The sequence below is a fragment of the Cavia porcellus genome, unplaced genomic scaffold (assembly GCF_034190915.1).
Source record: "Cavia porcellus strain 051 isolate PalLab524CR breed Dunkin Hartley unplaced genomic scaffold, mCavPor4.1 scaffold_18, whole genome shotgun sequence".
Classification (NCBI taxonomy): domain Eukaryota; kingdom Metazoa; phylum Chordata; class Mammalia; order Rodentia; family Caviidae; genus Cavia; species Cavia porcellus.
This window is the reverse complement of record NW_026947501.1, coordinates 52,384,871-52,411,077: the sequence shown is the minus strand read 5'-3', so window position 1 is coordinate 52,411,077 and position 26,207 is coordinate 52,384,871. Positions and strand designations below refer to the sequence as shown.

At 43.4% G+C, this 26,207-nt stretch overlaps 1 protein-coding gene across 1 annotated transcript in view; it reads right to left on the bottom strand.

Moving 5' to 3' along the window:
- The window catches only part of Mgat4a (alpha-1,3-mannosyl-glycoprotein 4-beta-N-acetylglucosaminyltransferase A), a 110,811-nt gene that overhangs the window by 20,153 nt on the left and 64,451 nt on the right, over positions 1-26,207 (bottom strand). Inside the window, exons 6-10 of the mRNA XM_063229901.1 lie at positions 14,475-14,521; positions 12,922-13,035; positions 11,860-11,935; positions 2,361-2,475; positions 935-1,065 (exon numbers count right to left, since the gene is read on the bottom strand). Coding sequence (XP_063085971.1) covers positions 935-1,065; positions 2,361-2,475; positions 11,860-11,935; positions 12,922-13,035; positions 14,475-14,521 — 483 coding nt within the window. The remainder of the gene's footprint in view (positions 1-934; positions 1,066-2,360; positions 2,476-11,859; positions 11,936-12,921; positions 13,036-14,474; positions 14,522-26,207) is intronic.

The following is a 26,207-nucleotide window of genomic DNA, read 5'->3' as shown; positions in this document are numbered from 1 at the left end:
CACAGCGGGAATTACAGGCAAGTGTAGGCATCGGGAGATCGAAGGCGACAGTAATTATTTTGTGTCCTACAGTAAAAATTCTTGTAAGCCTTCAAGAAAATACACATAAGGGTTTAGGCTTAAAATTATTTCTTCAAATCAATTTATGTGGTCAAGGACGGCTGGAAGGTATGCATACATCCTGCTTTGCTGTGTTCCCTGATTTGCTGTAAGGATGCATTGTTTGGGGGGGGGGCGTTTTAAAACAGAGAACATAATGATAGCTCAGACACTACGAGGGAGAATCTGAGATCTCCCTGGCAGAACAATCATATCACGCCATTCTAGAAAATATAACAAAGTCACGAAGTCAAATTATGTAAATGCTTATTTTACAACAAATGATAATTTAACCTGATAATAAGTTAGCCCATATGCTCAAATGTTTACTCATTACTCTATGTCAAAACTGACAATCATTAAGAATTCACACATATATTTTACCTTCACACCAAACAAATAAAAAATTTTATTTCCCCCCGACGTACAACTTAAACTGAACAAGGAGATATATCTAACTACTTTACACTAAGATTTCTTTGGGGTCTTAGTGTAAGATCTGTCCAAATGATCAAGGTAAAAATCATTCTCTTATTTACCTGCCACCTCCTTCTGAGGGCTACCAATACCTGTTTCTTAAAAACAATACACAAGGCAGACTTGGGCTTTTTGTTGTTGCTGGATGTAAAATGACACTTCTATCTTTTTCCCTGTTCCTAGATGGGTTAAAGCCCAATATTTTCCGCAAATCTTTGCAAAAAACCGAAACACCCCGCAGGACGGGGTGGTAACTCCCTCCAGCCAACAGCGGCAGATTCTAGGGCCCCAGACAAAGCTGACACAGAGCAGCCACTCCCAGATGCTTCCCTAGTCCCCAAGGAAGAAATTCACTTACTGCGTCTTTCTCAGGATTGCAGACTTTCACCCAGAGGATGTGGTCCAGGAGCCAGTCAATGGGCTTCTCCTTGTAGAACATAAATATGAACTCCACGATCAAACTGAGGTCCGGTGCCTGGAACATTTTACCTGGAAAGATATTCGCAGTCAGGCGCGGTAAAAACAAAACGGCCTCAGTGAGTGAGGTTGGTGCCCCAGATGCAATGATGCCTGCACTTGGAAGGCCAAATCCTCACAAGTAACAAAGAGGGGGACCTGCTTAGCTGCAGGCTCTCTAGCTGGAGGGAGACACACTAGTGGCGACAGCTCAAGGGACTCTCAGGCCCTGGCCAATCTGCCTTGCAAAGCCTCACTAAAATGCTTCTCGTTGAAAAAAAAAAAAAAGGCACATGAGAGGCCTATACAGATACACAGATCCCTTCGTTGAATGCAAACACATACATAAACCAATAAACACAAAACCTCCTTTCATAAAAACTCAGAAGTAAAAATGCTCTTTAAATTTTAAAATGAGTTTTTGGTTTTTGTTTTTTTGTAGTGCTGGAGATTGAACCTGGGGTCTTCACACTGACCCACATCCCCAGACCTTTTGATTTCCTAGGCAGAGGTAAGAGTTCAATAAATTGGCCGGGCAGGGCTTGCACTTGGGATCCTCCTGTCTCAGCCTCCCACAGTGCTGGGATCACAAGTGTGCACTACACACCCGGCTTGAAATAAGTTTTGAGTTCAATAAGGTCAGTGGTTCAGCCTCCCCCACCCACCCCAGTTTTTTGAGACAGGGCTTCACTATGTAGTTCAGGCTGGCCTTGAACTCACTATGGAGCCCAAGCTGGTCTTGAACTCATGGTGATCCTCCTGCCCCATCCTCCCAAGTTCTGATTACAAGTGTGTGTACCCAAACTCCCAGCAGTAGGTTAAAAAGTTCCATATTCCCAGAAGTGAAAGTTCATCCTGAATGTTTTGTTTTTAACCTGTAAATTTGTCGATTGTTTTCCATTGGCTACAAAATGAGCACCCCCAAGTAGTAGTTAAGAAAGAAGTGAATTAAAAAATAATCAAGGAACGAGCAGTTCAGACCCTGCCTGAGAATAACGAGGATTCACCTAAGAAATCTTTTCGTGGGGCTCAGAGCAAAAGAATCCCCGTCCTGGGTGACCGAGGGACCTTCACCGTCAGAAGACACCAGACTTCCTCCCGGGGCCCAGCTGGGCTGCGGACCCCTGCAGAGTACCCCAACCTCAGGGCCACCAAGGTCTCTCGGGTTGCCGCCCATCGCTCCACACAGAGAACCTTCCCTAAATTCAGTTTTCTCAATAACGCTGCACTCCCGCAGGAAAAACACAACTAACAGCAAAAGCAGCCAACGGTTTCCGACTCTGAGTCAGTTATTTGTAAAAAGTGCATAAATTTGAAGCTTTTCTTACCAATGAAGCCCAGCTGGGAAAACTCCAGAATCATCCATTCCTCCGAAGAAAGTTGAAGGGCAAAATTCTTGATAGTATTAAAATAATTCTGTTTGACGATGATGTCATCCTCAAGCTGGAGAAAAACACATTAACGAGTAAGCTCGTTAATCAAAGGGAGGAGGAAAGACCAGGCAGTACCTGGTGCAGGAAAATGCACGCACACCTTCCTGAGCAAAACCAAGAGAACACTGAGAACATGCAAACAAACCTCGTGACAGGGAAGCGAGGGAGGTAAACGGAGAGCTGCGCTGTGGAAGACCGAACCATCCTTTACCATGAAGAAACGAATCCCATGAGTTGCTCTCCCATGAGTTGCTCTCTCCTCCCTGACTGCCAGCCAGCCGGCTTGTACCCTTGGGTCTCCTTCCACACCCACCGTGCAGTGCATGGGGACCCCCACAGGGGTCCAGGGTACCCCCTGTGCTCCCCACTTGGGAGAGGGCTGCTTTGTCTCTCGCAGTACTACCCAGTGACCCCAGGGCCCTGCACATGCTGGGTAAGCACTCCTGCACTAGCCTGCTTAGGGGCTTAGGTAAAAGGTTCACACCGGCAGCTTTCTCTGAATACAACGACTCTTTTAACTCTTTCAGGTCCCAAATCCTTCCCAGTCATGTTCAACCCATGCTGTGTTGGGGGGTGCCGCAGTTGAGGAGGAATTCTTTTGGGCTCATACACGATATAGTTAATCTACATAGGCACCAAAACTTCCTTTAAAAATATTTTTATTATCACATTTTTAAAAAATAACAGCATCCCGGCATGTTGGCACACCTCCATAATCCCCTCGCTCTAGGAGGCTGAGGCAGGGGGATCACCAAGTTCAGTCCCAACCTGGGCGACTCTGTGAAGCTGCTGCTCATGGCACAGGCCCTTAGCTCAGTCCCCAGCAGTGAAAAATAACACAATACAACACAACGGGTCATGGGCTGGAGGCGCGCAATGCCAGGGTATGGATGCCCTCAGCTCTGCAGCAGTCACTCAAGTACACACCAGTTCCTACACCTGCGGGTGACTGCGTCTCACTTCTGCAGGACACAGCCCCAAGAGCTCCCTTTGCACATTGTAACAGACACCTACAAAACACCCAGGAATCCTGGCAACTCACCCAGTGCCAGTGCCCCAACTCTGCCCTGTGCACCTGTGCTTGGCCTTTCTTCTAGGCCACCAGGGAGGGACAGGTCGGGGAGCTAAGCAGGCAGAGGCTCCTCCCCAGGTCTCCTCTGGTCTCATTTTAAAGCCACATGAGGGTCTTGCGGTGCTAAGAGAGCTCTTGCTGCCTTGGTTTCTATCGCTTCTCATTACCAGGTGATTTCTATTTCAGTGTTGGATGTCACCTGTTGAACCCCCACAGACCCCTTCCTCCTCCTGCCAGGGCCCCAGCAGCAGAAGCCCTTGGCAGGACACAGCCCGCCACTCACAGAACCAAGATGCTTTGACGAGGCCTTCGCCAGGGCCACCTGTGAACAGGGAAAGACCTGTGTGCATGTGTGGTCTTTACTGCACAGGTAGCTGTGGGAGACCCTGCCCACAGCAAAGAAAGACAGGAGTGCTACGAGGAGCCACGGCCCGTTTACGCCACCGAAAGCCACCTCCTCACTCCCCAGCATCCTGAGCTCTGGGGACTGTGGTCCTTCCCAGGATTCTGTCATTTTAAGAATGGGAATCTTGTAGCACACAAGCCCTAGAGATTGGCTCCGAAACTGTGAGATCAGGGTGGCATGTGTGGTTTGTTTCTTCCAGGTGGTCAGCATTCTGGGGCTGCTGAGTAAGACACCTGCTGAGGTACAGCTGGGGCCTCCAAGTGCAGGTGCTGGGTGACCTGCCTCTCTGACACAGCGCTCCTTAGGGATGGCTCACCCTCAGAGGGGAGCAACCAAGCAAGATGCAAATACCGGGTCTGAAGTATGCGAATGCCCCCCACCCCCGTGCATATTTGCTTAAAGTTTTTAAAAAGTGCAAGGAGACACTCAAAATTAAGGGCAGGAAGGAAACAGGAGGAGCAGACCAGGGATAAAGGTGAGATGTCTGTAAATGAATCTGCTTTTGTTTTAGTTTCAAGTTTGGAATGCCGTGTTTTATGTAACTACAAAGGAAAAAAAAAAAAAAAGACCTAATAATGGAATGCAAATTGAAACAGATGGGTTGTGGTGTGGTCACTAAGGAGACCGAGCCACTTGGTGGTTTTCACACGAGTAAATCCACAGCGGGACCCACGCGGCGGGGGGAAGCGATCAGCCCGCGTGCAGTGGTGTTGGTGGTGGGGCTGCTGCTGACTCTGCCATGCTCAGTGCTCTACAGCGTGAAAGAAGTGTGTTATCAGGACCAAGTTTCTAAAAACCAAGACTTCAGTGTAAGAGAAAATACAAGTATAAATTAAAAACCGGTGAAGTAAAACCTCTATAATCTTATATCTGAATTGGAAATACCAATGGAAACAAGTGGTTTCTCTCTCTCTCTCTCTCTCTGTCTCTCTCTCTCTCTCTGTCTCTCTCTGTCTCTCAAACACAAAACACCCTTTTCCTTGCTGAAAGTCCTGAGGGCAAAGATGACATGACAAATTCGAGCATCCGAGGTGCCGAATTTGTCCTTACACACCACCCACTGCTGAGAGGGGCAAGCTCCTGGGACATGTGACAGATTCCAGATGTGGGCGGGAAAGATACACAACACGCACAGCAGTCAGCAACGCAGTGATGGACCGGCAGACTCACACAGAAAGATCTCAAGGGCCACGGTGAAGAGGGTCCCCCCACTGGATCATGGGCACCAACGTGGGGCTCAAGAAGTACAACAGAGGGATGCTCTGACACAAATCAAACACATTTAAAAACCCACAAATTCAGCCAGTCATGGTGGAGCATGCCTGTAATGCTAGCTCTCTGGAGGCTGAGGCAGCACAATCACCAAGAGTTTGAGATCAGCCTGGGTTACATAGTGAGTTCAAGGCCAGCCTCAACTACATAGTGAGACCCTGTCTCAGCAAACAAGCAAACACACTCTGATGAGTTTATGATGGTACCTTTAACATGGCTACCACTGGAGACTGCCAGGATAACAGCTTTAAACATTAACGAAGAGGAGAGAGAGAGAAGCAAGCAATTATTCTGCCTTTTCAATATGAACTGTTTTTCAAAGCAATTAGTTAAGGAGGAGAAATTCTTTGCAGAAGAATTTAGCTTCAAAGAACATCAGAGAATAGGGAATTAGAAAATTACCACTGGGAAAACCTCTAATGAAATAACTGATCTAGAGGAAGAAACCATCAGCGTGCTGACTCGTGAGATGGCCCCCTGGACACAAATGAAGAGGAGTGGCACTGCTCCTCCAGAGCCGCCCAACACAGCACCCATGGGTCCCTCCACCCCCGAAGTGCCTGGATTGTCCCATGGTGGCCAGAAGACAGTGTCTCCACTCCAAGTCATTGGCAATAGGGCCCTTTATGAATCTGCCCAACACTCTCAGTGGAAACTCCACCCCAAGCCACAGGCACGATGGAGGAGAGAAGGCACTTTGCTTTTCCCTTTAGGTGTGCCCTGAATTAATCCTGGGCTCTGCTGCCTTTTTCAAAGCACCCTTTCAAAGCTTTGGTTCTGATCCATCTCCCACAATGCAATAGTGAAGCTACATTACCCAGGAGACCGCAAGGAAGTCTGGGATACATTCCCACGATTCCTTACCCTTGCCCTAGTCTTCCCCAGATTTTCCCAAGTGACCTCTTTTCCTTTATAAACATTCAAAGCTAGCATCATCTGAGGACCTTTAAAGGCCCAAATGTTTTCCCACTAAAACTTTATAGCTCGTAAGGAACTCATTAGCAGAACTGTCCATAATGTAGGGTTATAAAGACATAAATATAAAGCAACCCTCTCTCCCCTTAAGTCTCAATCTCTAGGTAAATAGAATAGTTTTAAGAATACTGAATTCACTTTTGAAACAGTGGAAACTGAGAAACCAGACAACCAACAATAAAGTAATTATAATATCTGAACAATGAATGATGTTTTAATGATTAAAATGATTTGGACCTGTATTTATTGGGATTTAATGGGATTGCCAACATCGAGTGACAACGACTCTGAGAGCACCTAGAGCTGGGTCCTATCATCATTAGCAGGGTATTTTACTTCTGGGGGAAGAGGAAACTCCAGATCCTCGCTTCCCCACAGAGCAGGGACTCAACACCAGCACCCTAAAAAGCCAGAGGCCCTCCCTGGGACAGGGTACAATGCGACAGGAAAGAAACACCATGATTTCTCCCTGCAGAAAGAGAGGAGTAGATACACTTCCAGCGGCTCTGACTTTCTGGCCCGCACCCTGAAGGGCTGGTTTCTGTTATGCTGAACTCAAAGCAGGGAGACCAAAAAGCATCAATTAGCAAAAGCTGCAATACCGTAATGAACCGCTAGAGGGAGTGCCAGCATTACTGCTTACCACAATTTAGAGGCCACAGTCCCATAGACAGCCGCCAGGGGGAGCACTGCGGTAGAAATTAGCAAACCTCGGTGAGCTCGCAGCCGCAGGCCCGGAGAGATCAGGGCCTCAGAAAAGGCTGCAGAAGACCCAGATCTCCCTAGGATGAACGGAAGAGGACCCTGAGTACACCAGACTACAGAACTGGTAGAGGTGGATGACTTTTCAAATGCTGAAATCCCAGCAATGCCAACAAAAAAGACAAAAGAAATAAAAACATGGCATATTCCAAAGAACGAATTAAATCTCCAGGCTCTAATTTCCTAAAATCAGAGATAGATGACTATTAAAGAATTTAAATAACGGGGCTTGGGATTTAGCTCAGGCAGTTGTGAGTTCAATCCCTGGTACCGATTAAAAAAAAAATTTCAAAATAACTGTCATAAGACTTGGTGAACGAAGAAAAAAAGCACCAACCAGTGAACAATATCAGGAAAATGAAAAGTGAATAAAGTGAAAGTAATAAAGGGATGAAAAATAAGACTCTCAAAAACTAGCTGCAAAGAATACAAAACCTGAATGGAAATTTCACTAGAAGGATGGACCGTGGGTCTAGCCAGGCAGGGAAAAAAAATATATATGCAAACAGGAAGACAGAACTTTCAAAATTAATGGTGTAGCTGAGAAAAAGTAAAGACAGCCTAAGGGACTGGCAGACACCATAAAGCAACATAACACACTATAAGACTTTGAGAAGAAAACAAGTCTACTTAAAGAAATAAAGCTGACAACTTAACCAATTTACAAAGAAAACCAGGCACACAAATTCAAGAAGCTCAAAGAATTCCATTACAACAAATCTAAAGAGAGCTATATCAAGAAACATGACAACCAAGCTGTCAAGGTCTCAGATCAAGAACACACTCCTAAAAGTCACAACAGAAAAAGGAACTGTCACTTACGAGGGAGTTCCTATTGGCTTATCAGCAGATTTCTCAGCAGAAACTTTCCAGGCTAGAAGGTAGCAGGCAGGTATACTCAAAATGCTAAAACCTACCAACCAAAATTACTATGGCTGACAAAACTGCCGTTCAAAAACAAAACTAATACTTTCCCACGTGCACAAAAGTTCAGTGAATTGAGTGTCACCATCTTATTCCTGAAGACCCTCAACTTGAAATAAAAGAGCAAAAAAAAGTATAAAGAACAAAACAAAAACAAAAACCTGTTAGCTGAAAATATACAAATGTAGAATCCTGTAGTAGAGTACACAGGTGCAGAAGCCACTTTTAAACCTGGTATAGAATTTTAAAGACCAAAAGCATAAAAAGGAACTATACATCTATGTTACTGAGTATGCAGCATAAAAAGAGGTAACTGTGTCATCAATAACAAAAAGTAGACACACAGAACTGTAAAAATGTAGAGAATTCTTATGGGAATGAATTATTATCAATTTTAAATAGGCATCATTTTAAGATGCTTTATATAACTGCAATGATATCACAAACATCTATGGAATATACAGAAGAGGAATCAAATGAAAAGAATCAAAATGTATCATTATTAAAAATCAACAAAATACAAAAGATAAGACTATTTTTACAACTAACAAAATTGATAAAAACAATTTTTGAAAAGCGTTCATGAGTGTTAAGATTTAGTACTAAATTGTCAATATTACCCAAAGGAATCTACATATTTAATGCAATTTCTACCAAAATTCCTGTACTTCCTGAACAGTCATACAGAATCTCAAGGAACATACGGAGTGAAAACAAGTTTTAAAAAGAATAAAACTGGAGTCCTCACACATTCAACATCCTACAATCCATTTATTGTGGTACTGAGAACACACCAATCAGGTGGAGCAGGGAGCCCGAAAACACTGCTGCTCATATGCTGAGATGATTTTCCACAAAGATGTCAAAAATCCACAGTGGAGAAAGGACAGTCTCTTCAACAAATGATACTAGGAAAGCTGGATATTCACGTTCAAAGAACAAAGGTAGATGCATACTTTACACCATGCAAAAATGAACCGAAACACAGTAAAGGTCTGACCCAAAGAGATACAATTATAAATGTCCTAGAAGAAAAGTTTCAGAATATTGGATTTGGTGATAATGTCACAAATAATACACCAAAAGCATAGACAACAAAAGCAAAAATAAGTGAGAGCAACAACAAACATGGAAACTTTTGTGCCTCAAAGGAAAAAATACACAAAAAGGCAATGTACAGCATTGGAGAAAATATGATAAATCAAATAAACCCAAGTAAAAAAAGGAGCCTATGCATAGGGCCCATGACTGTAATCTCAATACGCTGGGAGGCTGAGGCAGGAGGATTACAAACTTGAGCCTAGTCTGAGGAATTCAATGCCAGTTGGCAAGATCCTGCCTCAAAATTTGAAAAAATACAATTCAAGAGCTGGGGATGCAACTCCATGCAACACTCAGGAGTGCAAGAAAAAAGGAAAGAAGAAGAAAGAGGCAAAGCCCTTAAACATTTCCCCAAAGAAAATACACACAGGCAAGTGAGTGCAGGAAATCACGTTCACCATCAATAACCATGAATGAGCAAGTGTTGACAAGAAGGCAGAGCAAATGGACAGGTGCACACAGCTGGCAGGAGTGTAACACGCACAGGACGAAGCTGCTCAAACATCACAGACAGAACTGCTGCAGCCCCATGTCCAGCTCTCTATCCAGAAGGGTTCCGGGTGGGCTCGCAGACAGGCGTGCGCACCTCAGGTCCACCACAGCATTATTCAAAACAGGCGAGAGCTGGGAGCACTTGCATGGCTATTGATGTATGAATTAATAAGAAAACATGGTGTAACAACACAGTGGAACAGTACACAGCTTTTAAAAATCAGGAACTGTCACACCCTACTGCACAGACAAACCTCGAGGACATTGTAACAATACACTAGCTCTGAATGGACTGACTGTAAGTTTCTACTTACAGCTACTGTCTGAAACAGTCAAAATCACAGCAACATAAGGTACAGGGTAGTAACTAAGGACCCAGGACAGGGGACAACGGACAGCAAATGTTCAATGGGTTCGGCATTTCGATTTGCAACACGGAAGCACCACAGAGATCTGTGCACAGTAATGTAAATATATTTAATACTGCGGAACAGCACCATGCAAAAGTTAAGGTGGTAAATTTAAGGTTATGTGATTTTTCTAGTAGAAAGGGGTATTGTACTAAATGATTGTTCTTTATGTAAATCATAAAGAAGAATGTCAGCTATGGAAACTGCCATAAACTGTCATCGCTGCTGCCTGCAATGTCACAGCTGACCTGCCTAAGGAAAGTCCTTCTCGCCACCCTCTTCCTTATCCGTACCCTGTCCGTAATTTCCCAGCCTCCATTCTTCGTAGGCGCCACCAAAAAGCGCTCAGTTTCCACTTACTCCCTCCTGGGAGAGAAAGTGAAACCAGATTTCTAGTGATACAACTACGCTTTCAAGTTCTCCACACAAGTTCAAAGTATAATGTATCTATTTATACACTGGCTCATATGCAAAAATAAAATGCTTTCCTTATTATTTGGATATTAAAATATGATTCCAAAGGGTATGTAAAGACAACATGCCACCCAAAGCTAGACGATCCAGTGTTTGCACACAAAGGATGTTCTGTCTGTTCTGTAGGATGTTCTGTTCCCCACTGTGGTCATGACAGATGGTTCCCACCCCGTGGGTACAGTGAATGTTGCTGGGGGCTTTGTTCTGCGTCCCAAATGTCCCCCAAAAGCTCCTATGTTAGAGGCCTGTGTTAGAGGTCTACAGGTCACTAAGGTCATTCCTGGAAGGGCACGGCGAGACCGAAGCTCCATCTTTGGTCCTCGTCTATCAGGGCTGCTCCAGAGGCACCGTGCGGCCTCGCCACAGATCTAGCGAACATGGGCCCACACGGCCATGGACCTAGACCTCTGCAACTCAGAGCCCAGGTACACCTTCCTTCATCAGACGCTGACCTCAGGTTTTTTGATACAGGAACAGAAAGTTAGGACAGAAACCAAGATCAAATGTCCAAGGAACAAACACCACCTATTTCAGTTTATCTACTTTCCATGTGAAGCCATGCTCTTCCTGCTCTCCTCTCCCAGCACCACCCCCAAACCTCCACAGCTGTATAACCGTCTCCTTTCTGATTCAGGAACCCAGAATCTCCTTGCCACCCTCATCAACATTTCTTCTTAGAAAAGAACCTAGGACCTGGTGGCATGGGCCTGTACTCCCAGATTCTGGGAGACTGAGACAGGAGGATCACACCAAGTTCAGACCCAGCATGACAGCCTGTATCAGAAAAAAGAAATCTAATAAACACACTGAATAAGAAGAACTGGCAGAGTTGATATGCTCTACTTCTCAAGGTTGCCTGCATTTTGAACAAGAGATCAATCTTCTTGGTAAAAGAAATGAAACTCCTGTTGTAGAATTTAAGCTACATCACTGAGATGAAATTGAGAACCAAGAGCTTCCTGGAATTCTGCTGCCTACCTTGCTAACCAAAGCCCCTGGCCTCCCGGGGTCATTCTACATGGACAGTATCAGGCCCACAATGCTAAGAATGATACCATTGGGCTTAGTGGTCAGAGCTTCTGCATTACAAATGTGAGTCTACTACAGCCTGCAAAACCAAGTATCCTACCATGAAATGGTAGAATGAGGCTGAGGCAGGAGGATCTAATGAAAAATTACACAGAAACCTTTCACATTTGACAAATCGTTACATCTTAGTTCTCCACAAATGGCAGACGATGGAAAGGCGAGGGAGAAGATGAAGGGGTAGAAGAGGGAGAGGTCACATGCCCAGCCTCCCTGTGGGAGCCGGGCCTCAGGACCAGCAGATGGAGGTGAGGAGGCATGAGGCCTCAGAGCCACCTGCTGTCACCAGGGAGGCCCCGCAGCCCTCCGAGCTGCAGAGCGGGGGTGCAAGCGTCTGCTCTCAAAACTTCCTGTTTGAGTGAAAATACGCCCTTGTTAATATCTTTAGAAGTGTGAAAGCCACAAGAGGAGAGTGCTTACCTGAATGTAATACACACCCTTTTCCTGAGCGTACATCATTAGGAAACAGTAATCTAGGTTCTGCTTCGTTCTCCATCTGAAAGGGTTCCCAAACACAGGTCAGGGGCCAGAGGCAGAGGGAGAAAGCAAGCTTAGCCACACAAACTCCAGTGTCTGCAGCACACACGCACGCACACACACACGCACACACACACACACACTCGCACACACACACACACACACACACACACACACACACACACACACACACAGTGGCAAAGCACATTCCCTTTTCCCCAGTGAAGCCTTTACCAAAACGTGTTCCTGAGAACTAAGTCTCGAGGTGGCCCTGAGAAAAAAGAACCTTGAGTCCCCGATCAAGACTGGGGAGCACAGGACGCAGCCTCCGTGCAGAGACAGTGTAGTGCAGATGCTAACACATCCAGCAGAGAGGACGCCGGTGGGGAGAAAACTACATTTACTCCAGCAGTTTCCAAGCTTCTTTCAATCAGGCCCCTTTCTCAATAAAATCTTAATTAATGTCTCGCTGAACTAGTGCTTTGAAAATTATGCTTTTGGGGCTGGGCAGGGCACGGTGCTCCCTGCCTCTATTCCCAGCACTCTGAGGCTGAGGCAGGAGGATCACAAGTTTGAGCCCAGCCTGGAAGATTAGTGATTCAGTAGTACTTTGCGTGGGGAGTGCAGCTTAGTGTAAAGACCCTGGATTCGATCCCCAGTACTGTGAGGGGTAAAAGGCAGGCAGCCTTGAAGGGAGGGAGGAAACAAAGGAGTTAGGGAGAGAGGAAGAGAACAAAATGATATTTGAGGGAACACTATTCTGTGTCTAGAAATGTGTTTCACATATAGCTAGGCAAAGAAAAATGGCAACGTCCTTAAATTTGTGTTAGGAGGGTACAAAAGCTGGCTTAAGAGAATCACAATAAAAGAAAAGCCCCTCCTACAGAGAAAGGCCTTCACCAGCTCACCTGAGCTGAAGGCGACTACCTAGAATATTTCTCCAGTTCAATCCTAAACATCCTAAGCTTTAATGAGCAAAAGCTACTGTTACAAGACGGTCATTACCTCACTCTTTCTGGAGAGTCCCCAAATGTCTCCTTCAAGTTTGTCAGGTCAGGGTAGTAGCTTTCGGGAGGTGAAATGACTTCCACCAAGCCAGAACTGATCTCTTTAGAAAATCTACAGGAGAAAGGGGAGCTGAGTCATTTTCTTCTCTTAATGTTCATTTTACTGTGTATTTAATATTAAAACATCACTAAACGTGTAAGAAGGTTGAATGTCACAGTCGCAATGTGTTGACTGAAGTAATCCATCGCTGACTGTATTTACTGGAAAACAGTGATTTTTCTAGTAGCCTAAGATTTTTGGCTTTTTATTTCTTTTTTTAAATAATGTTTACAACAGCAGAGAAAGCTAGGTAAACTGCAAAGTAATTGCATTACATTCCTGAAAGGAATCAGAACTTTAATAATAAATCAGTTTTTAATACTGAATCATAGAAAATAAGGAATTAAAAGGAAACAAATGAATTTGTGTACAGATCAAACACATGGCTTATGCGAATGCAAAGGTCCTCTATTTTCAGGACGCTTTAGTTAGACCCCCAGTGCTTCACGGCTGGAGATGACCTAACACTCCCATCTAGTGTGGACGCCACAGGCTGTTTTAAGCACAGGTGGAATTATCCAGCCCAAGACACCCGGAGCACGGAGACTGCAAACCGTTTTCTAAACTTTGTACATCAACCTGTGCCGACTCAGATATCCTGGAGTTTCTTTCCCAAGTTTAAGCTGGTGGAAACACGCTAAACCTACAGCAGGACAACCATCTCTGCTTTTCTTTCTGAAGAGGAAGCATGTCTTTAGCCTGGGCCGATGGCACACATCTGTGACCCCAACACTCTGGGAGGCTCAGGCAAGGGGATCATAAAGTCAAGTCCAGCCTGGGCAGACAGATTTAGCAAGACCCTGTCTTACAAATAAGAAAGAGCTACGAATGTAGTTCAGTGTGAAGGCCTCGGGTCCCTAATACTTAAAAAAAAAAAAAAAAAGTAACACATCTATCTCTTGGGGAAAAACCAGGTACAAGTCAAAGAAGAAAGCTGTTTCCACTTCTATATCGCTGTCAAAAGTACTAAGCCAATACTGCAAAAGTGCTGAAATGTGAAATTCCGTAATCTTCCCTCTGTTATCTGCTACGTGCCCTGCTCACAGTAAACCAGTATTATTCAGACTTCACAGAGCAGAACCGAGTTAGACACGGTTCAGCACGGAGGCTGGAACGGCTGCCTGATGTTCTCCCGACAGCAGAAACACTGTTGCTCGGTAGACAGAGGGTGGAAAGATTTAAGTATCTCCTGCAACTATGTTGTATTCGCTGCCTTCAACAATAAAGACTACGCTAGTGTTACAACATTCAAATCTTTTCTACAGTGAAGTAAACCAATTTATCCACTAGGTAACCAGTTTGTGTGCACCTACTTTACAGTGTCAAAGACAAGAGCAGGTAAGGGACAGTGAACTCCACAGAGAAATGAACAGCACAGGAAGGCACGTTTGCAAAAAGCAAAGTGAAAACAGTAACTGAAACAGCTCCCTCCCACAGTGAAGGCGACTCACTCTTTCTCCAGGTTGGCCACGACGCTGTGTACATAATCAATATCTGTCTGGGAGAGAAAAAAAATTAAATGTACATTTGTGTCGTTAAATGTAACTTTAATTCTGAAGTCAAAATTAAATGGTGAAACACACATTGAAAACTACATTTTTAGGTGACTTGATGGATTTTTATTTCTGTATCTATTACACTCTATTCCACTAAACACTAATAATACAGTATGCAAATTTCTGTTTATATTTTCAGTTGTCACTCAAAAATCTAGGCACCAAGATTAGTTCTGCTTCCCTTGAAGCATCCAAACTCTAAACGGTATGCACTGGTCATGACAGACGCAGGTGGCTGCTGAGAAGGATTTTTCCACGTAAGACTCAAAACAGGCTCAGGTTGTGCCTCCCTAGCGACCGGGCTACAAAATCTCAAGTCACTGCTCTGAGCTTCGATCTCCAATTCTATTTTTAAAATGTTCAAAGGTGGTTGAAAAATAAGTCATCGGAGACTATGAGATGAATGACAAAGAGGATCTTCACTGGGCAGGGCTGGGCTTTCTCTAAGGAAAGCCAAACCCAAGACAGACCTAGAAGCACGTGGCCACCCAGCCCCAGGCCTCCCGGGGGAAGTCTCCTCGCCTCTCTTCCTCTCACTGGCAGCAAAGACAGCTGAGCTGGAGGGACTCATTTACTCTAAGAGAGCAACTTTTCTTGAGATTATTTTTTAAAAGGCTTGTGGAGGCTCTAAAAGGTAATACTGTCACCCAATTCTGAGAACAGATCTAAAAATCTAAAAATGTGATATGCATCTTCATAGGGAGGGAAGCAGAATGTTCAAGAGGTAGAGTGGACATTTAAAAAGCAAAATAAAAGAGCATTTTCTCCTAGAGAATTATGTGTTTTTAATGTTTAAGTAAATTTAAATATTTTCCTCAAAGTTAAAGAGATTTTTGATATTAGCTGTAACACAGATGAATCTTGAAAATATTAAATCAAAGAAGCCAGTGGCAAAGAACCACATATTGTACACTGTGTTTATATGAAATCACGAGAGAGAAAAATCCATAGGAATTGAAAGCAGATGAGCGGTGGCCCAGGGCTCGGGAGAGTAGGGAGGTTAAGGAACAGTGGCGAAGAGTTTCTTTTTAGATGATGAAAATCTTGACAAATTGATTGGAGTGACTTCATGACTGACTTTGGATGTGTGAATTGTATATGAATTACAGGCAAAACAAAAGCCATAATAAAGTAAAAAACAAAAGCAAGTATTACAGGTTGCACAAATGAATTATGACAAGATCACAGCTTTCTTTGCAGGAAAGTTAAGTATGAAAGTGGGCCCAGAGGAAGTGATGTCAGCAAGATGGTAGAATCAGAAACTGCTTACATCAGGAAAAATGCAACCAGCAACTGTCACAGACTAGGATATCTCCTTGGAAACTCCAATCTGTGGACATAGGCCTGCTCACCTCTGTGCAGAACTAAATGAGAACAGGAAAAGGAAGTGCTCCCGGAGCATGGTTTCTGCATGAGGGAAGAACAACTCTGCTTCCCGAGACACATCCCAGAAGCTCACGCTGGTCTCACATCATGCAAACAATAGAGATTATGGCACAACTAGACCACCAAGGGCAAGAAGAAACAAAGCAGCAGAGGTCACAATGACCATCATATGCTGGTGGTGGTCACAATGACCATCACAATGACCTCTGTGTTCCTGCCGGCTATAGCACCTGATCGGTGACAAGAGCTGACTTCATAACCCATCCACAGAGCTGGACTGGTCATCTTCAGAAACACAGTAAGATGTTCGACTCAGCTGGAATGTGTAAACAGGTGGTCTCCACGTCCAGCCTCAGAGCCCACACCAATGACCCTGCCCATAACAATGACACCCAAGCGAAGCTCGTAAGAGAAGCATGTGGCTCAGGAAGGCTAGCAGAGGCTCCCATCAGCCTAGTAGTCCCTCAAAGACCATGACAAGGCAGGGATTTCCAGAGAAACCTGGGGCTAGAGCAGGAAGTCAAGCAAAAGCCCATCCCATAGTACCACTCTGAGAGATGAGCAACTATCACTGGTGGGCTTCTAAGGGGCACAGCACTTGCTCCAACTACGTGAGGGCAACTTCACCTAACCTAGCCCAGCCCATAGCCCTGCCCAGCTAGAGACTAGTAACAGTGGAACCACCTGGCCAGGGACTACATCCCCTGACCAGCCTGACCACAGCCATCACAGCATCAGGCTGCAGTGCATCCAAATAGAGCATTCACAGCAACTCTGGCTGTCCAGGCTTGCCAACCAGCTGGCCCTTTCGAAATCACTCATCAGACTCGAGAGTAAAGGTTTAACTCACCCAAAGAACACCCAGAAAGGCTACAGGGGCACACACCTCCTCCAGGGCACACAAAGCAAAGTGAGGACACAGGAAATACCACTAATCAGGGAATCATTACAATTAAACTAAGCAAAACAAAACAAAAACCTCAAAACTAATAGACTCCAATTATGGGCTCTAAAGGAATAAAGGTTTTTCAAACGACACAAAAAGAATTTAGAATAATCCTCTTAAGGTAGTTCAGTGAATCCCAAGAAGATACAGACAGAAAATTAAACGAAATTTGGAAGTACACTGAAAAAAGAGACGATAGACAAAGAAATGGAAACAACAGTAAAGAACTACATAGAAATCCTAAACATGAAGAATATAGTGATTGAAGTAAAAAATTCAACAGCTCCCGGTAACAGCAGCTCCTCCAAGGAGAATGATTGGCAGTGAGTGAGGAGGCAGAGCTGTGAAACCTCCTAAGCAGAAAAATAACAAGAATGAAAACTAGTGGGAAAAGCCCATGTGAATCACATAAGATCACGAAGCAATCAAACTTTCACATCATACACATTGCAGAACAGAAAAGGCCACAAAGTATATTTAAAGAAGTGGCTGAAAACTTCCCCCATCTGGGGGCTGATGCCAACATCCAGGGAACAGAAGCAGAGAGTGCTCCAATAAAATTCAACCCAAAGAGGATGAGACATAGAAAACCAAAGACATAGAAATTCTGAGAGCAGAAAGAGATGAGAAACATATCACATACACGGCAATTCAATTATCAGTAGCTTTCTCAGCAGAAACCCTGTAGAGTGGAACAATATATTCAAAGTGCCAAAGGAAAAAATTTCCAGTCAGGAGTATTTTAATCAAGCAAAGCTGTCTTTCAGAAATGGAGCTAACTGGGGACTTAGCCTAAGGTTGGACTCCTTGTCTAGCATGCACGAGGCCTGGAGTTCATTTCCGGTAAGACGGAAGGAAGGAAATGAGGAAGGGGGAAAGGTATGTGTACGTGGGAGGGAAAAAAGGGGAAGAGAGAAAATAGAGAAATAAAAGCTTTCCCAGACAAACAACACGAGTTCATCATCTTCCAAGAATTACTAAAGGGAGTCTTCAAGCTGAAACAGAAGACCTCTAGTCAATAAGGTAAAACACACAAAAGCACAAAACCCAATGGTTTTACAGCCGTCTCAGAATACTCTAGAACCATAATAATGGTAGAGAAAGCAATTAATCTCTACAACAAGAGATATTAATAACTGTAGCTAAGACAAACTGTCAAGAAATATAAAATGATATAAATTCTATCAAAAGCATAGAATGCAGGAAAAATAAAGTATGGAATTAAAGTTAAATCATTATCAGCTTAAAATATATTGTTACAAGATAATTTATGATAACCACAAGTAATATAATTATAAAAATCATATAACGAAAACAGAAAATATTCCAAAAATACTCTTAGATCAACCTCTTCTCACACACCAACACACCCAGCAAGACGGGAAGAACTGGACAACTATTAGCGAGTGACAGGAATAGATTGTAACCTATCATTAAATACTCTGAACATAAATTGATTAAGTTCTCCAGTAAAACATCACTGAGTAGATTAGCAACAATGAAAGCAAGACTCAATCTTGCTTCCTACAAGAGACTCATGGCTTTTTAGGACACAGATGAAGTAAAAGTGACAGAAAAGACACTCCACACCATGGTGAATACAAAGACAGCAAAGGTGGCTATACCTGTACTGGACAAAACAGATTTTAAGCTAAAACGGACAAAGAGACCATTACGTAATGAAAAAGGAGTAAAATCATACAACAATAGTAAATACTTATATGCACGATGTCAGAGCACATAAATAAGATAAATATTAAAGGGTCTGGGGTGCAGGACAAGCGTGAAATATCCCAACAGCAGTCACCAAAGATCCGTCCTTGTGGCCGTCAGATCCCATCCCACCAGGGCACTGAGCACCGTTCTGCTTCCTCCCAGGAAGCCTGGTGGGCCCGCCCTGGGCCTGTGTGGCCCGGGAGAGCAAAGACTCAAAAGTGCCATCTTCTGGAACCGCTCTCTTCTCCTGAGCTCTCCTCTCAGTTCCCAGCTGCTGAATTCCCTTTCTGTGCTATGACATGGAAAGTGTCACCAGGCAGAAAGTCAGAGCGATCACAGCACTCATGACATCTCTTTCTCTCAGGCCACCACGCGCTGTGTGGTCTGCTGGGCAGTGTCTGTGAGAGTTTATACTGAGAAGACAAATCCAGCTCTTGCTAACTCCATCAGGGCTGTACTCAGATGCCATTTACACAGTAAGGGACTAGTCAGGCATATGCTGGGACAGCCCTGTTAGCTCATAATAAAGTTTATTTCCCTGGGATCCAAGAAAAGTGGTTACTGCCTACCTTCTGCTTGATTTTGTACTTTAAGTTAAATATGGATGTACTAAGACAACCAAATATCACAGTATCTTAGCTGGTTTTACTAGTTTCTAAAATGGTCCAATGCTGAAAGATAATAAAAGTAAGAAAGAGGAAGTTAAAAGGCCAGACAAAAAGAAAAAAAAGACTTCTTCATTTGCAATGCATCTATCATAACCTTCACTTCTCCCAAACAAAATGATCCTCAAACACTTTTTAATCAGCACCCACTCAATACAGAGTAAGTTCCTAAGTGCACTTCTGACCGCCTCCATGACAATCACTCTAAACAAAGCCTTTCCTGGACTGCAACAACAGTCCACCAGTTCTCCTGCCTCTGCCCTCACCAAAACAGCCAGTGGGCTCATCTCAGAAGGTAAGTTATGTGACTCTAGCCAATGTCGTCATGAAACTAATGCAGGTTGGAACATTTTACAGAAGAACTGACCACAGCTCATCAAAAAAGAGCTTAACTTCATGACAAGAAAACACTGAGGAACTTGCATGACCAGGAAGAAACTGAGGATGCAGAACCACTGGATATGCAAGCTAAGACTGGAACCAGAAGATGACTTTAAGTGGGAAAACTGAAAATTGGAATAAAGTGCACAGTTTAGAGCAGCCTGTGTTAGTTCCCGGTTGCAAGAACTGCATTACGGCTGCATAAAGCAGCTTGCTCCACAGCAACCAGAGAGAATGGAACACTGTGTAATTTTTGCAACTTTTCTCTAAATCTAAAATTATTTCATCAAAATAAAAAAGTGCTTATAAAGTGTCTATTAAGAAAGACACTGAATTAAAAATTCAAGGGTCTTCTCTCCTTGAAACACTGAAATCATTTTCTATTGCAAATACAGCAAGGTTTGCCAAAACAACACTGACTGTTATTCAAAACTAAAACCTCACTAGGCCATGACTCCACCCTTTCACTTTTCAGGCTAAAATAGCAGAGACTGAGCAGACTACGAAGTCTAAAATGTATACCACTGGCCCTTAATAACAGCGTACCATCTGCCTTGACTTAGAGCGGAAGCAGAGTTCTTCCCGCCACCTGCAGCATCGCGGCTGCTGCTCACCAGCTCTGTTCCAGAAGGAGAAGCCTTTCCTTGCGGTTCCGTAAACTGTGCCCAGCAATACGCTCCCCAGGGCCTTTGTCACACAGCTCCTCTGCAAGTCCTGCCCACTCTGCACCCTTCAGGCCACTGCCCAAATGTCCCGACTACCCTCCCATACCCTTCCTGGACAGCTGGGTACACTTCTTCCTTACCTGGTTAGCCCTCCTCAGTGCTTACCACCATCTCACACTGCACACTGCGGGGGTTTTCTGCCACTCTACAGCACAAGTATCCATGGAAAAAGGGTTTGTCAAATTTATTCAGTGCTCTGCCTAATCCTTGACACACTGAGTATTTGTTTAATCCCAAGCAAATTTTACAGAGTATTTTTTGCTAGTCATTTTATGATTTATAACCAATTTATAAACATGTTAAAATCTACCTTCTATAAATACTACCAGTTCACCAAGACAGTAATTTATAACTTGAAATCAAGAAATGAAGCAATTAACAACCTGAAAGCCAGTATAAGAAGACTTGAACCCTATCTAACAGACACCTACAGGAAGAACACCCTGCTTGGTAACAAAATCCACTCTTTTAAAGTACATAAGAGATACTGCCCAGAGCAGACCACTGGGAAATCTGATCAATTTAGAGGGCTGTCATGATATAGATTATGTTCTGTAAGTACAACAGAGTCAGTGACAAAGGGAAATCTGGGGGCCCCTCAAACAGATAAAAATGGGAAAACATCTTTCTCAATAACCCACGGGTAAAAGAAAAGATTACAAGGGAATTTAGAACATATTTCATGTAAATGAAAATTAAAACATGACAAATGGTCATGGAATGCAGCTAAAGTGGTACTTCTGGGAATATTTATAGCTTTTTAAATTGCCTAAGAGAAAAAAATAGTGCCAATCAATAGACCAAGCATTCACCTTATAGACCTACAAAAGGTAAAACTAAATGCAAACAGAAACAAGACAATAATTAAGATTATGCTTTAGCTTGGGCAATTTATCAAGTTGGCACAATCCTGTCTCAAGAAGAAGGGTGTAGCTTAACACTAAGGCCTGGGGTTCGGTACCCAGTAAAACACACACACATGGAAATTAATTAAACAGAAAACAAATGACAATCACAGGACGTTTTTCTACTTTACTTGGAGCCTGTCAGCTACAGGAAAAATGTCTGAGGAAGATGAGGAAAGATCTGGAATAGAAGAAGGAACACATGAGAATGGTTGAGTCTGTAGCAATATATGAATATAACTAATTTTTTTTCAAAACAAAAAGTTCAATTGGATAAAAAAAATCATTCTCTTATGTACTGCTAGATTTTTAGGAGCATCATCTGGTATGTCACAAATTTTTAAAGGTTTTTAGGAGCATCGTTTATTAGCTAATGGAACTTAAAGAGTATTGAATCTCCAGTACTTCCCTCATTTTAGTAATTTAGTAAATGCTAGTTCAGTGAGTAACATGAAATCTGCACTTTTGCCTTTATTAAGTACTAAAACTGGTAAGTAAGGAACAGAATCATAGGAGGGCCACTGTTTCTTAGTTTATTGTTCTCCTTGCTGTTTTAGGGCAGAAAAAAGTTCAGAGCCATCCAGGAGCCAAACCCAACTCCCCTCACTTAAAACAGATTAAACCACTTATGAAGAGCTCAGTTTTTCTCATTTCCTTCCTGAAAACAGCACACTTGTCAATAAGAACCAGACACACCAAAAAATGGCAAATGTAATTGCAAAGTATCAAGAACTAAAATTCTCCATCTCAGAAGGGATGCAGCTTGGTTCCAGAAACCACAGATAGTGAGAGGAACTGCACCGACCAGCTGGGCTTTGAGCTCTGGAGCAGAAAGAATGATCTTGGTTTAAAAATAAAAATTAAAAAAAAAGAAAAAAGAAAACAGTCTGAAACAATTCTCTGTCTCCTCATCCTACAAACACGTAACCTGAAACCCACCTCCTTCTGTGATGATTCACAAGCAAGGAACCAGGGCAGCAGCCACTCAGTGAGAAAGTGGGGAAGGAGACTCAATAAATCCTGTGAAGCAAACACGCTCTGCCCGCTAACCACACCACACGTGGAACATCACGACCAAACGTCTCCCCATTGTCTTAACAAGCAAAACACCCCACACGCTGGAGCAGTTGTTCCTATGTAGCAAGATCGAATATTATAAATTATTATAGTCATTCTAACAAGTGTACAGAAGTACAGAGGTCCTAAAATATCTAAAGCAATCCTGAAAGGAACACGATTGGAGGATTTCACCTGACTTCAGTATTTAATACGAAGCTGCAGGGACCAACACCCTGAGAACCGCGTGGTGAGCAACTCATAGATGAGTGGACCAAAACAGAGCCAAGACGCACACTCACATGCCACTGAGGCTTCAAAAGCACTCTGCAACCTACTGGGGATGGTGTCCCCAACAAATGACACCAGGGCCACTGATCAGCCACAGGAAAAATGGACTTGAACACTCCTGACACCTTAAGAACAAACTAGCTCAAGGTGGATCAGAGTCCTAACATGGAAACTAATGCGTGACATCCTCCGAGGAGAAAAATCTTCCCGGTATGGAGGTAGTGAGAAAGGGCTTGCTGCCAGGCGTGGTAGCACACCCCTGTAAGGCCAGCACTCAGGAGACTGAGGCAGGAAGATCACTGTGAGTTCGGGGTCAGCCTGAGCTACACAAGGAGATTCTGGCTTGAAAAACAAACAGAGAAAAAGAAAGAGAGACAGACAGACAGAGAGAGAGCGTGTGCAAGAGAGAGAGACAGAGAGAGACAGAGAGAGAGCCATCCAGTTGACAGTTGAGATTAACCATCTTGCTCCAGGAAAACTACTCATGTGAACCTTTCCCAAGTAAACCAGAAATGTTAATCCGCCGAGAAATGATAGAGGAATCATGGCGAAAGGCCTGGCAGAGCATACTGAAGTGAGGGGTCAACAGGCTGGGACCGCAATGTCCTTCCCACTCATCTGACAACATCGAAAAGCAAACGACAGTCAGCAGCACCCCAGAGAGACAGCAGACACGAGAAGTAGCTGACTGCTCATCTGTAAACGTCAAACATGGCTCCTAAGGCAGAACAGTAAGTCACACACCAGGCACTCAGCTTCTCTGTCCAAGATAACACAATTGGCAAACAAAGCAGAGGGGAGGAGGGAAGGAGAATAAAAGGGAAACATCAACTTCACTGTCTGCCAGGACGGTATCATTTTCAGATACCATCTAGAAAATGGGAGGGTCATCTGGAGGCTGTGTAGAATGCACAGTCACAAAAGTGATCACTGGTGTAACAATACAAGCTTCTCCAACATCAGAAAATACAAAACATGAGACCAAATGGAAAATCAAAATGAAACATCCTCTAAAACCCAGAGAGACTATCACATTTGATTTCAGGACTCAGAGCAAATAACCATCAATCACAAGATGCATGTAAAATCCCAACCTCTCTCCAAAACAAAAGTCTTTCAAGTCAAATCACTAAGCAAAATCCAAAGACAGGCTGCAAATAAAACATAGTTTTCAAAATGTTGTAGAAAGAAGGGCAAGGAAACACCAGACAAAGCAGACCAGAGCCAGCACAGGTCACTGTCCTCGCCTGTGAGGGTGAATTCAGGCCGCCCCAACAGGAACGCACTGCACAGACCCCTGACGTTGACACTGAGGTAACTCATAAATATCTATGCCTCAGTTACCACTGTCCTTTGTGAAAGCAAACCCACAAAGGAAAAACAAAAGTATCTCAGGTAGATGATTCTAATGCACTCCCAGTCACAGCAAATCAAGCAGGGAAAAAAGAACACAGGAAGCTCAAATACAGTGGGTACACACCACTGACACACAACCCCACAGAAAGAAAATCTCTTATTTTTAAGTGCACACAGATTACTCACAAAAACCTGAGTGCTTCTTAAGTCACAAGAAAACAGAAACTGAAGTTGGCATCGTATGGACAATTTTCTCTATTCAAAACTGCCACACAGCTATGTATAAATAACCGACCCAGAGAATGAAAGATGCGTGTGCACATGCACTCCTCCACGGGAAGACCTCCCCTCCCGCCACCGCCGCGACCTCTGAGGACCATGAGCACCCCAGGACCCAGATCTTGGTTCTAATACCATCCTCCAATAAAAAGAATCAGTTTCTCAGAGAAATGGCTGGTAATGAGGCAGGGAAAATACAGGATTAACCTACAACTCTGGTTTTGTTTTCCATTTTCAGTACTGGGGATTAAACACAGGGCCTCTGCACTGAGTTACATTCCCAGGGTTTTTTTTTTTGTTTTGTTTTTTGTTTTTTGTTTTTTGATACAGGGTCTTGTTAAGTCACTATGATATCCAGGCTGGGCTGAAATTTGTGATTCTCCTGTCTCAGCCTCCCAAAGTTCTGGGATTACAGGTGTGCTCTACCACACCTGGCTCCTACAACTCTTACATTGCTAGAAAATAAAGAAAAAAAAATGATGGGACCATATCAGAAGAACCAAGTAGCCAACTCAAATAGAGCTCCCAATATTCAAATATGGGACAATTTGAGCAACACAGTAAAATCTGATAGTTCAATATATCTACAACTCAACTCCAATGTAAGCAACTCACAGCAGAGACACTCTTTGAAGAACTGAAATTAACAATTGGAGACAAAAATAATGGAGCTACAAATCACTATTTGGTATACACTGCAAAGATAATTATTGAAGAGAGTCATCAAAGATGCCAAGCAGTACAAAGCTGAGAAATAGATACTTATGCAAAAAAAACAAAATTTCACAGACTACCAGTAGTAAGGACACTGTACATGGTAGCCCACAGCTCACAGCATGCAGAATAAAACTGACATCAATTCTTATACTAAAAAATAATGAAAATAAATCAAATTAACATTTTAGTCAAAAGGTTTGAAAAGTAAAAAATGGAACTAAAAAGAAAAAAGTCATCATGTGAGAACAAAGCATTGGCAGATTAGAAAAAAGGCAACAAATCCACAAGATGGTTTTTGGGATAATGAGTTTGATGGCTAATTAACCAATCAAAATACAGCATGGGTGCACATGTACAGACAAAGATGGAGGGATTAATAACCACAAATAGAAGAGAATGACCTTTGCTTGATTCTCTATAAAGCAAATTTTAAGACTTGGATGAAAGGGATAATTTTCTAGGAAAACATTTTGTAAAAACTGAAAAGAAGTCTAAGTAGTCTTTGGGACTTAAGATAAAAAGTTAACACCACACTGTCTACTATATTTCCCCCAAAATAAGACCTAACCAGAAAATAAGCCCCAGCATGATTTTTCAGAGTATTAATGCTATTAGCACACAAGATCATCAGTCAGATGGATGCGTTTGGTACATCCGCTGCAACTCATGATGGATGTTCTGAATTATAAGATAATAACATTACCATAATTAAATACAAATAATATTACTGACATTAATACTTAGAACAAATGACAATACCACACGCTGGGGACCAGGAATTGTAATCTGACCCAGGGTTTGTCCTGGGTGCTCTTTGGCCTGCCTGCCTAAGTGCACTGACTTTGCAGTGTGGACATCACTTTCCTCTCTGGGGCAGCGAGATTAGCACCCAGGTGTGGGGATAGAGGGTGGCTGGTTCCCAGTCCACGGCGGCCTCCGTGCTGTTCCGGGAAGAGCACGCTATCCCTCCCCTGCACTGCCTAGTAAACAGCGGCTGGCTCGGAGTGTTTCTGTCTCTGCCCGTCCTGAGGCACTGACCTCCAGCCCCCCATCATGCATTACTAAATGTGTCTGTTTGTTATTTCATGCTTTTGCCCTGTACCCTTTATATAGGCAGCAGGGGATCTTGGCCAGGTCCCCCAATAATCACAGTCCAGACAACACATGACTAATACCCGCATTTATGTCTTCATAATCCAGTTCAC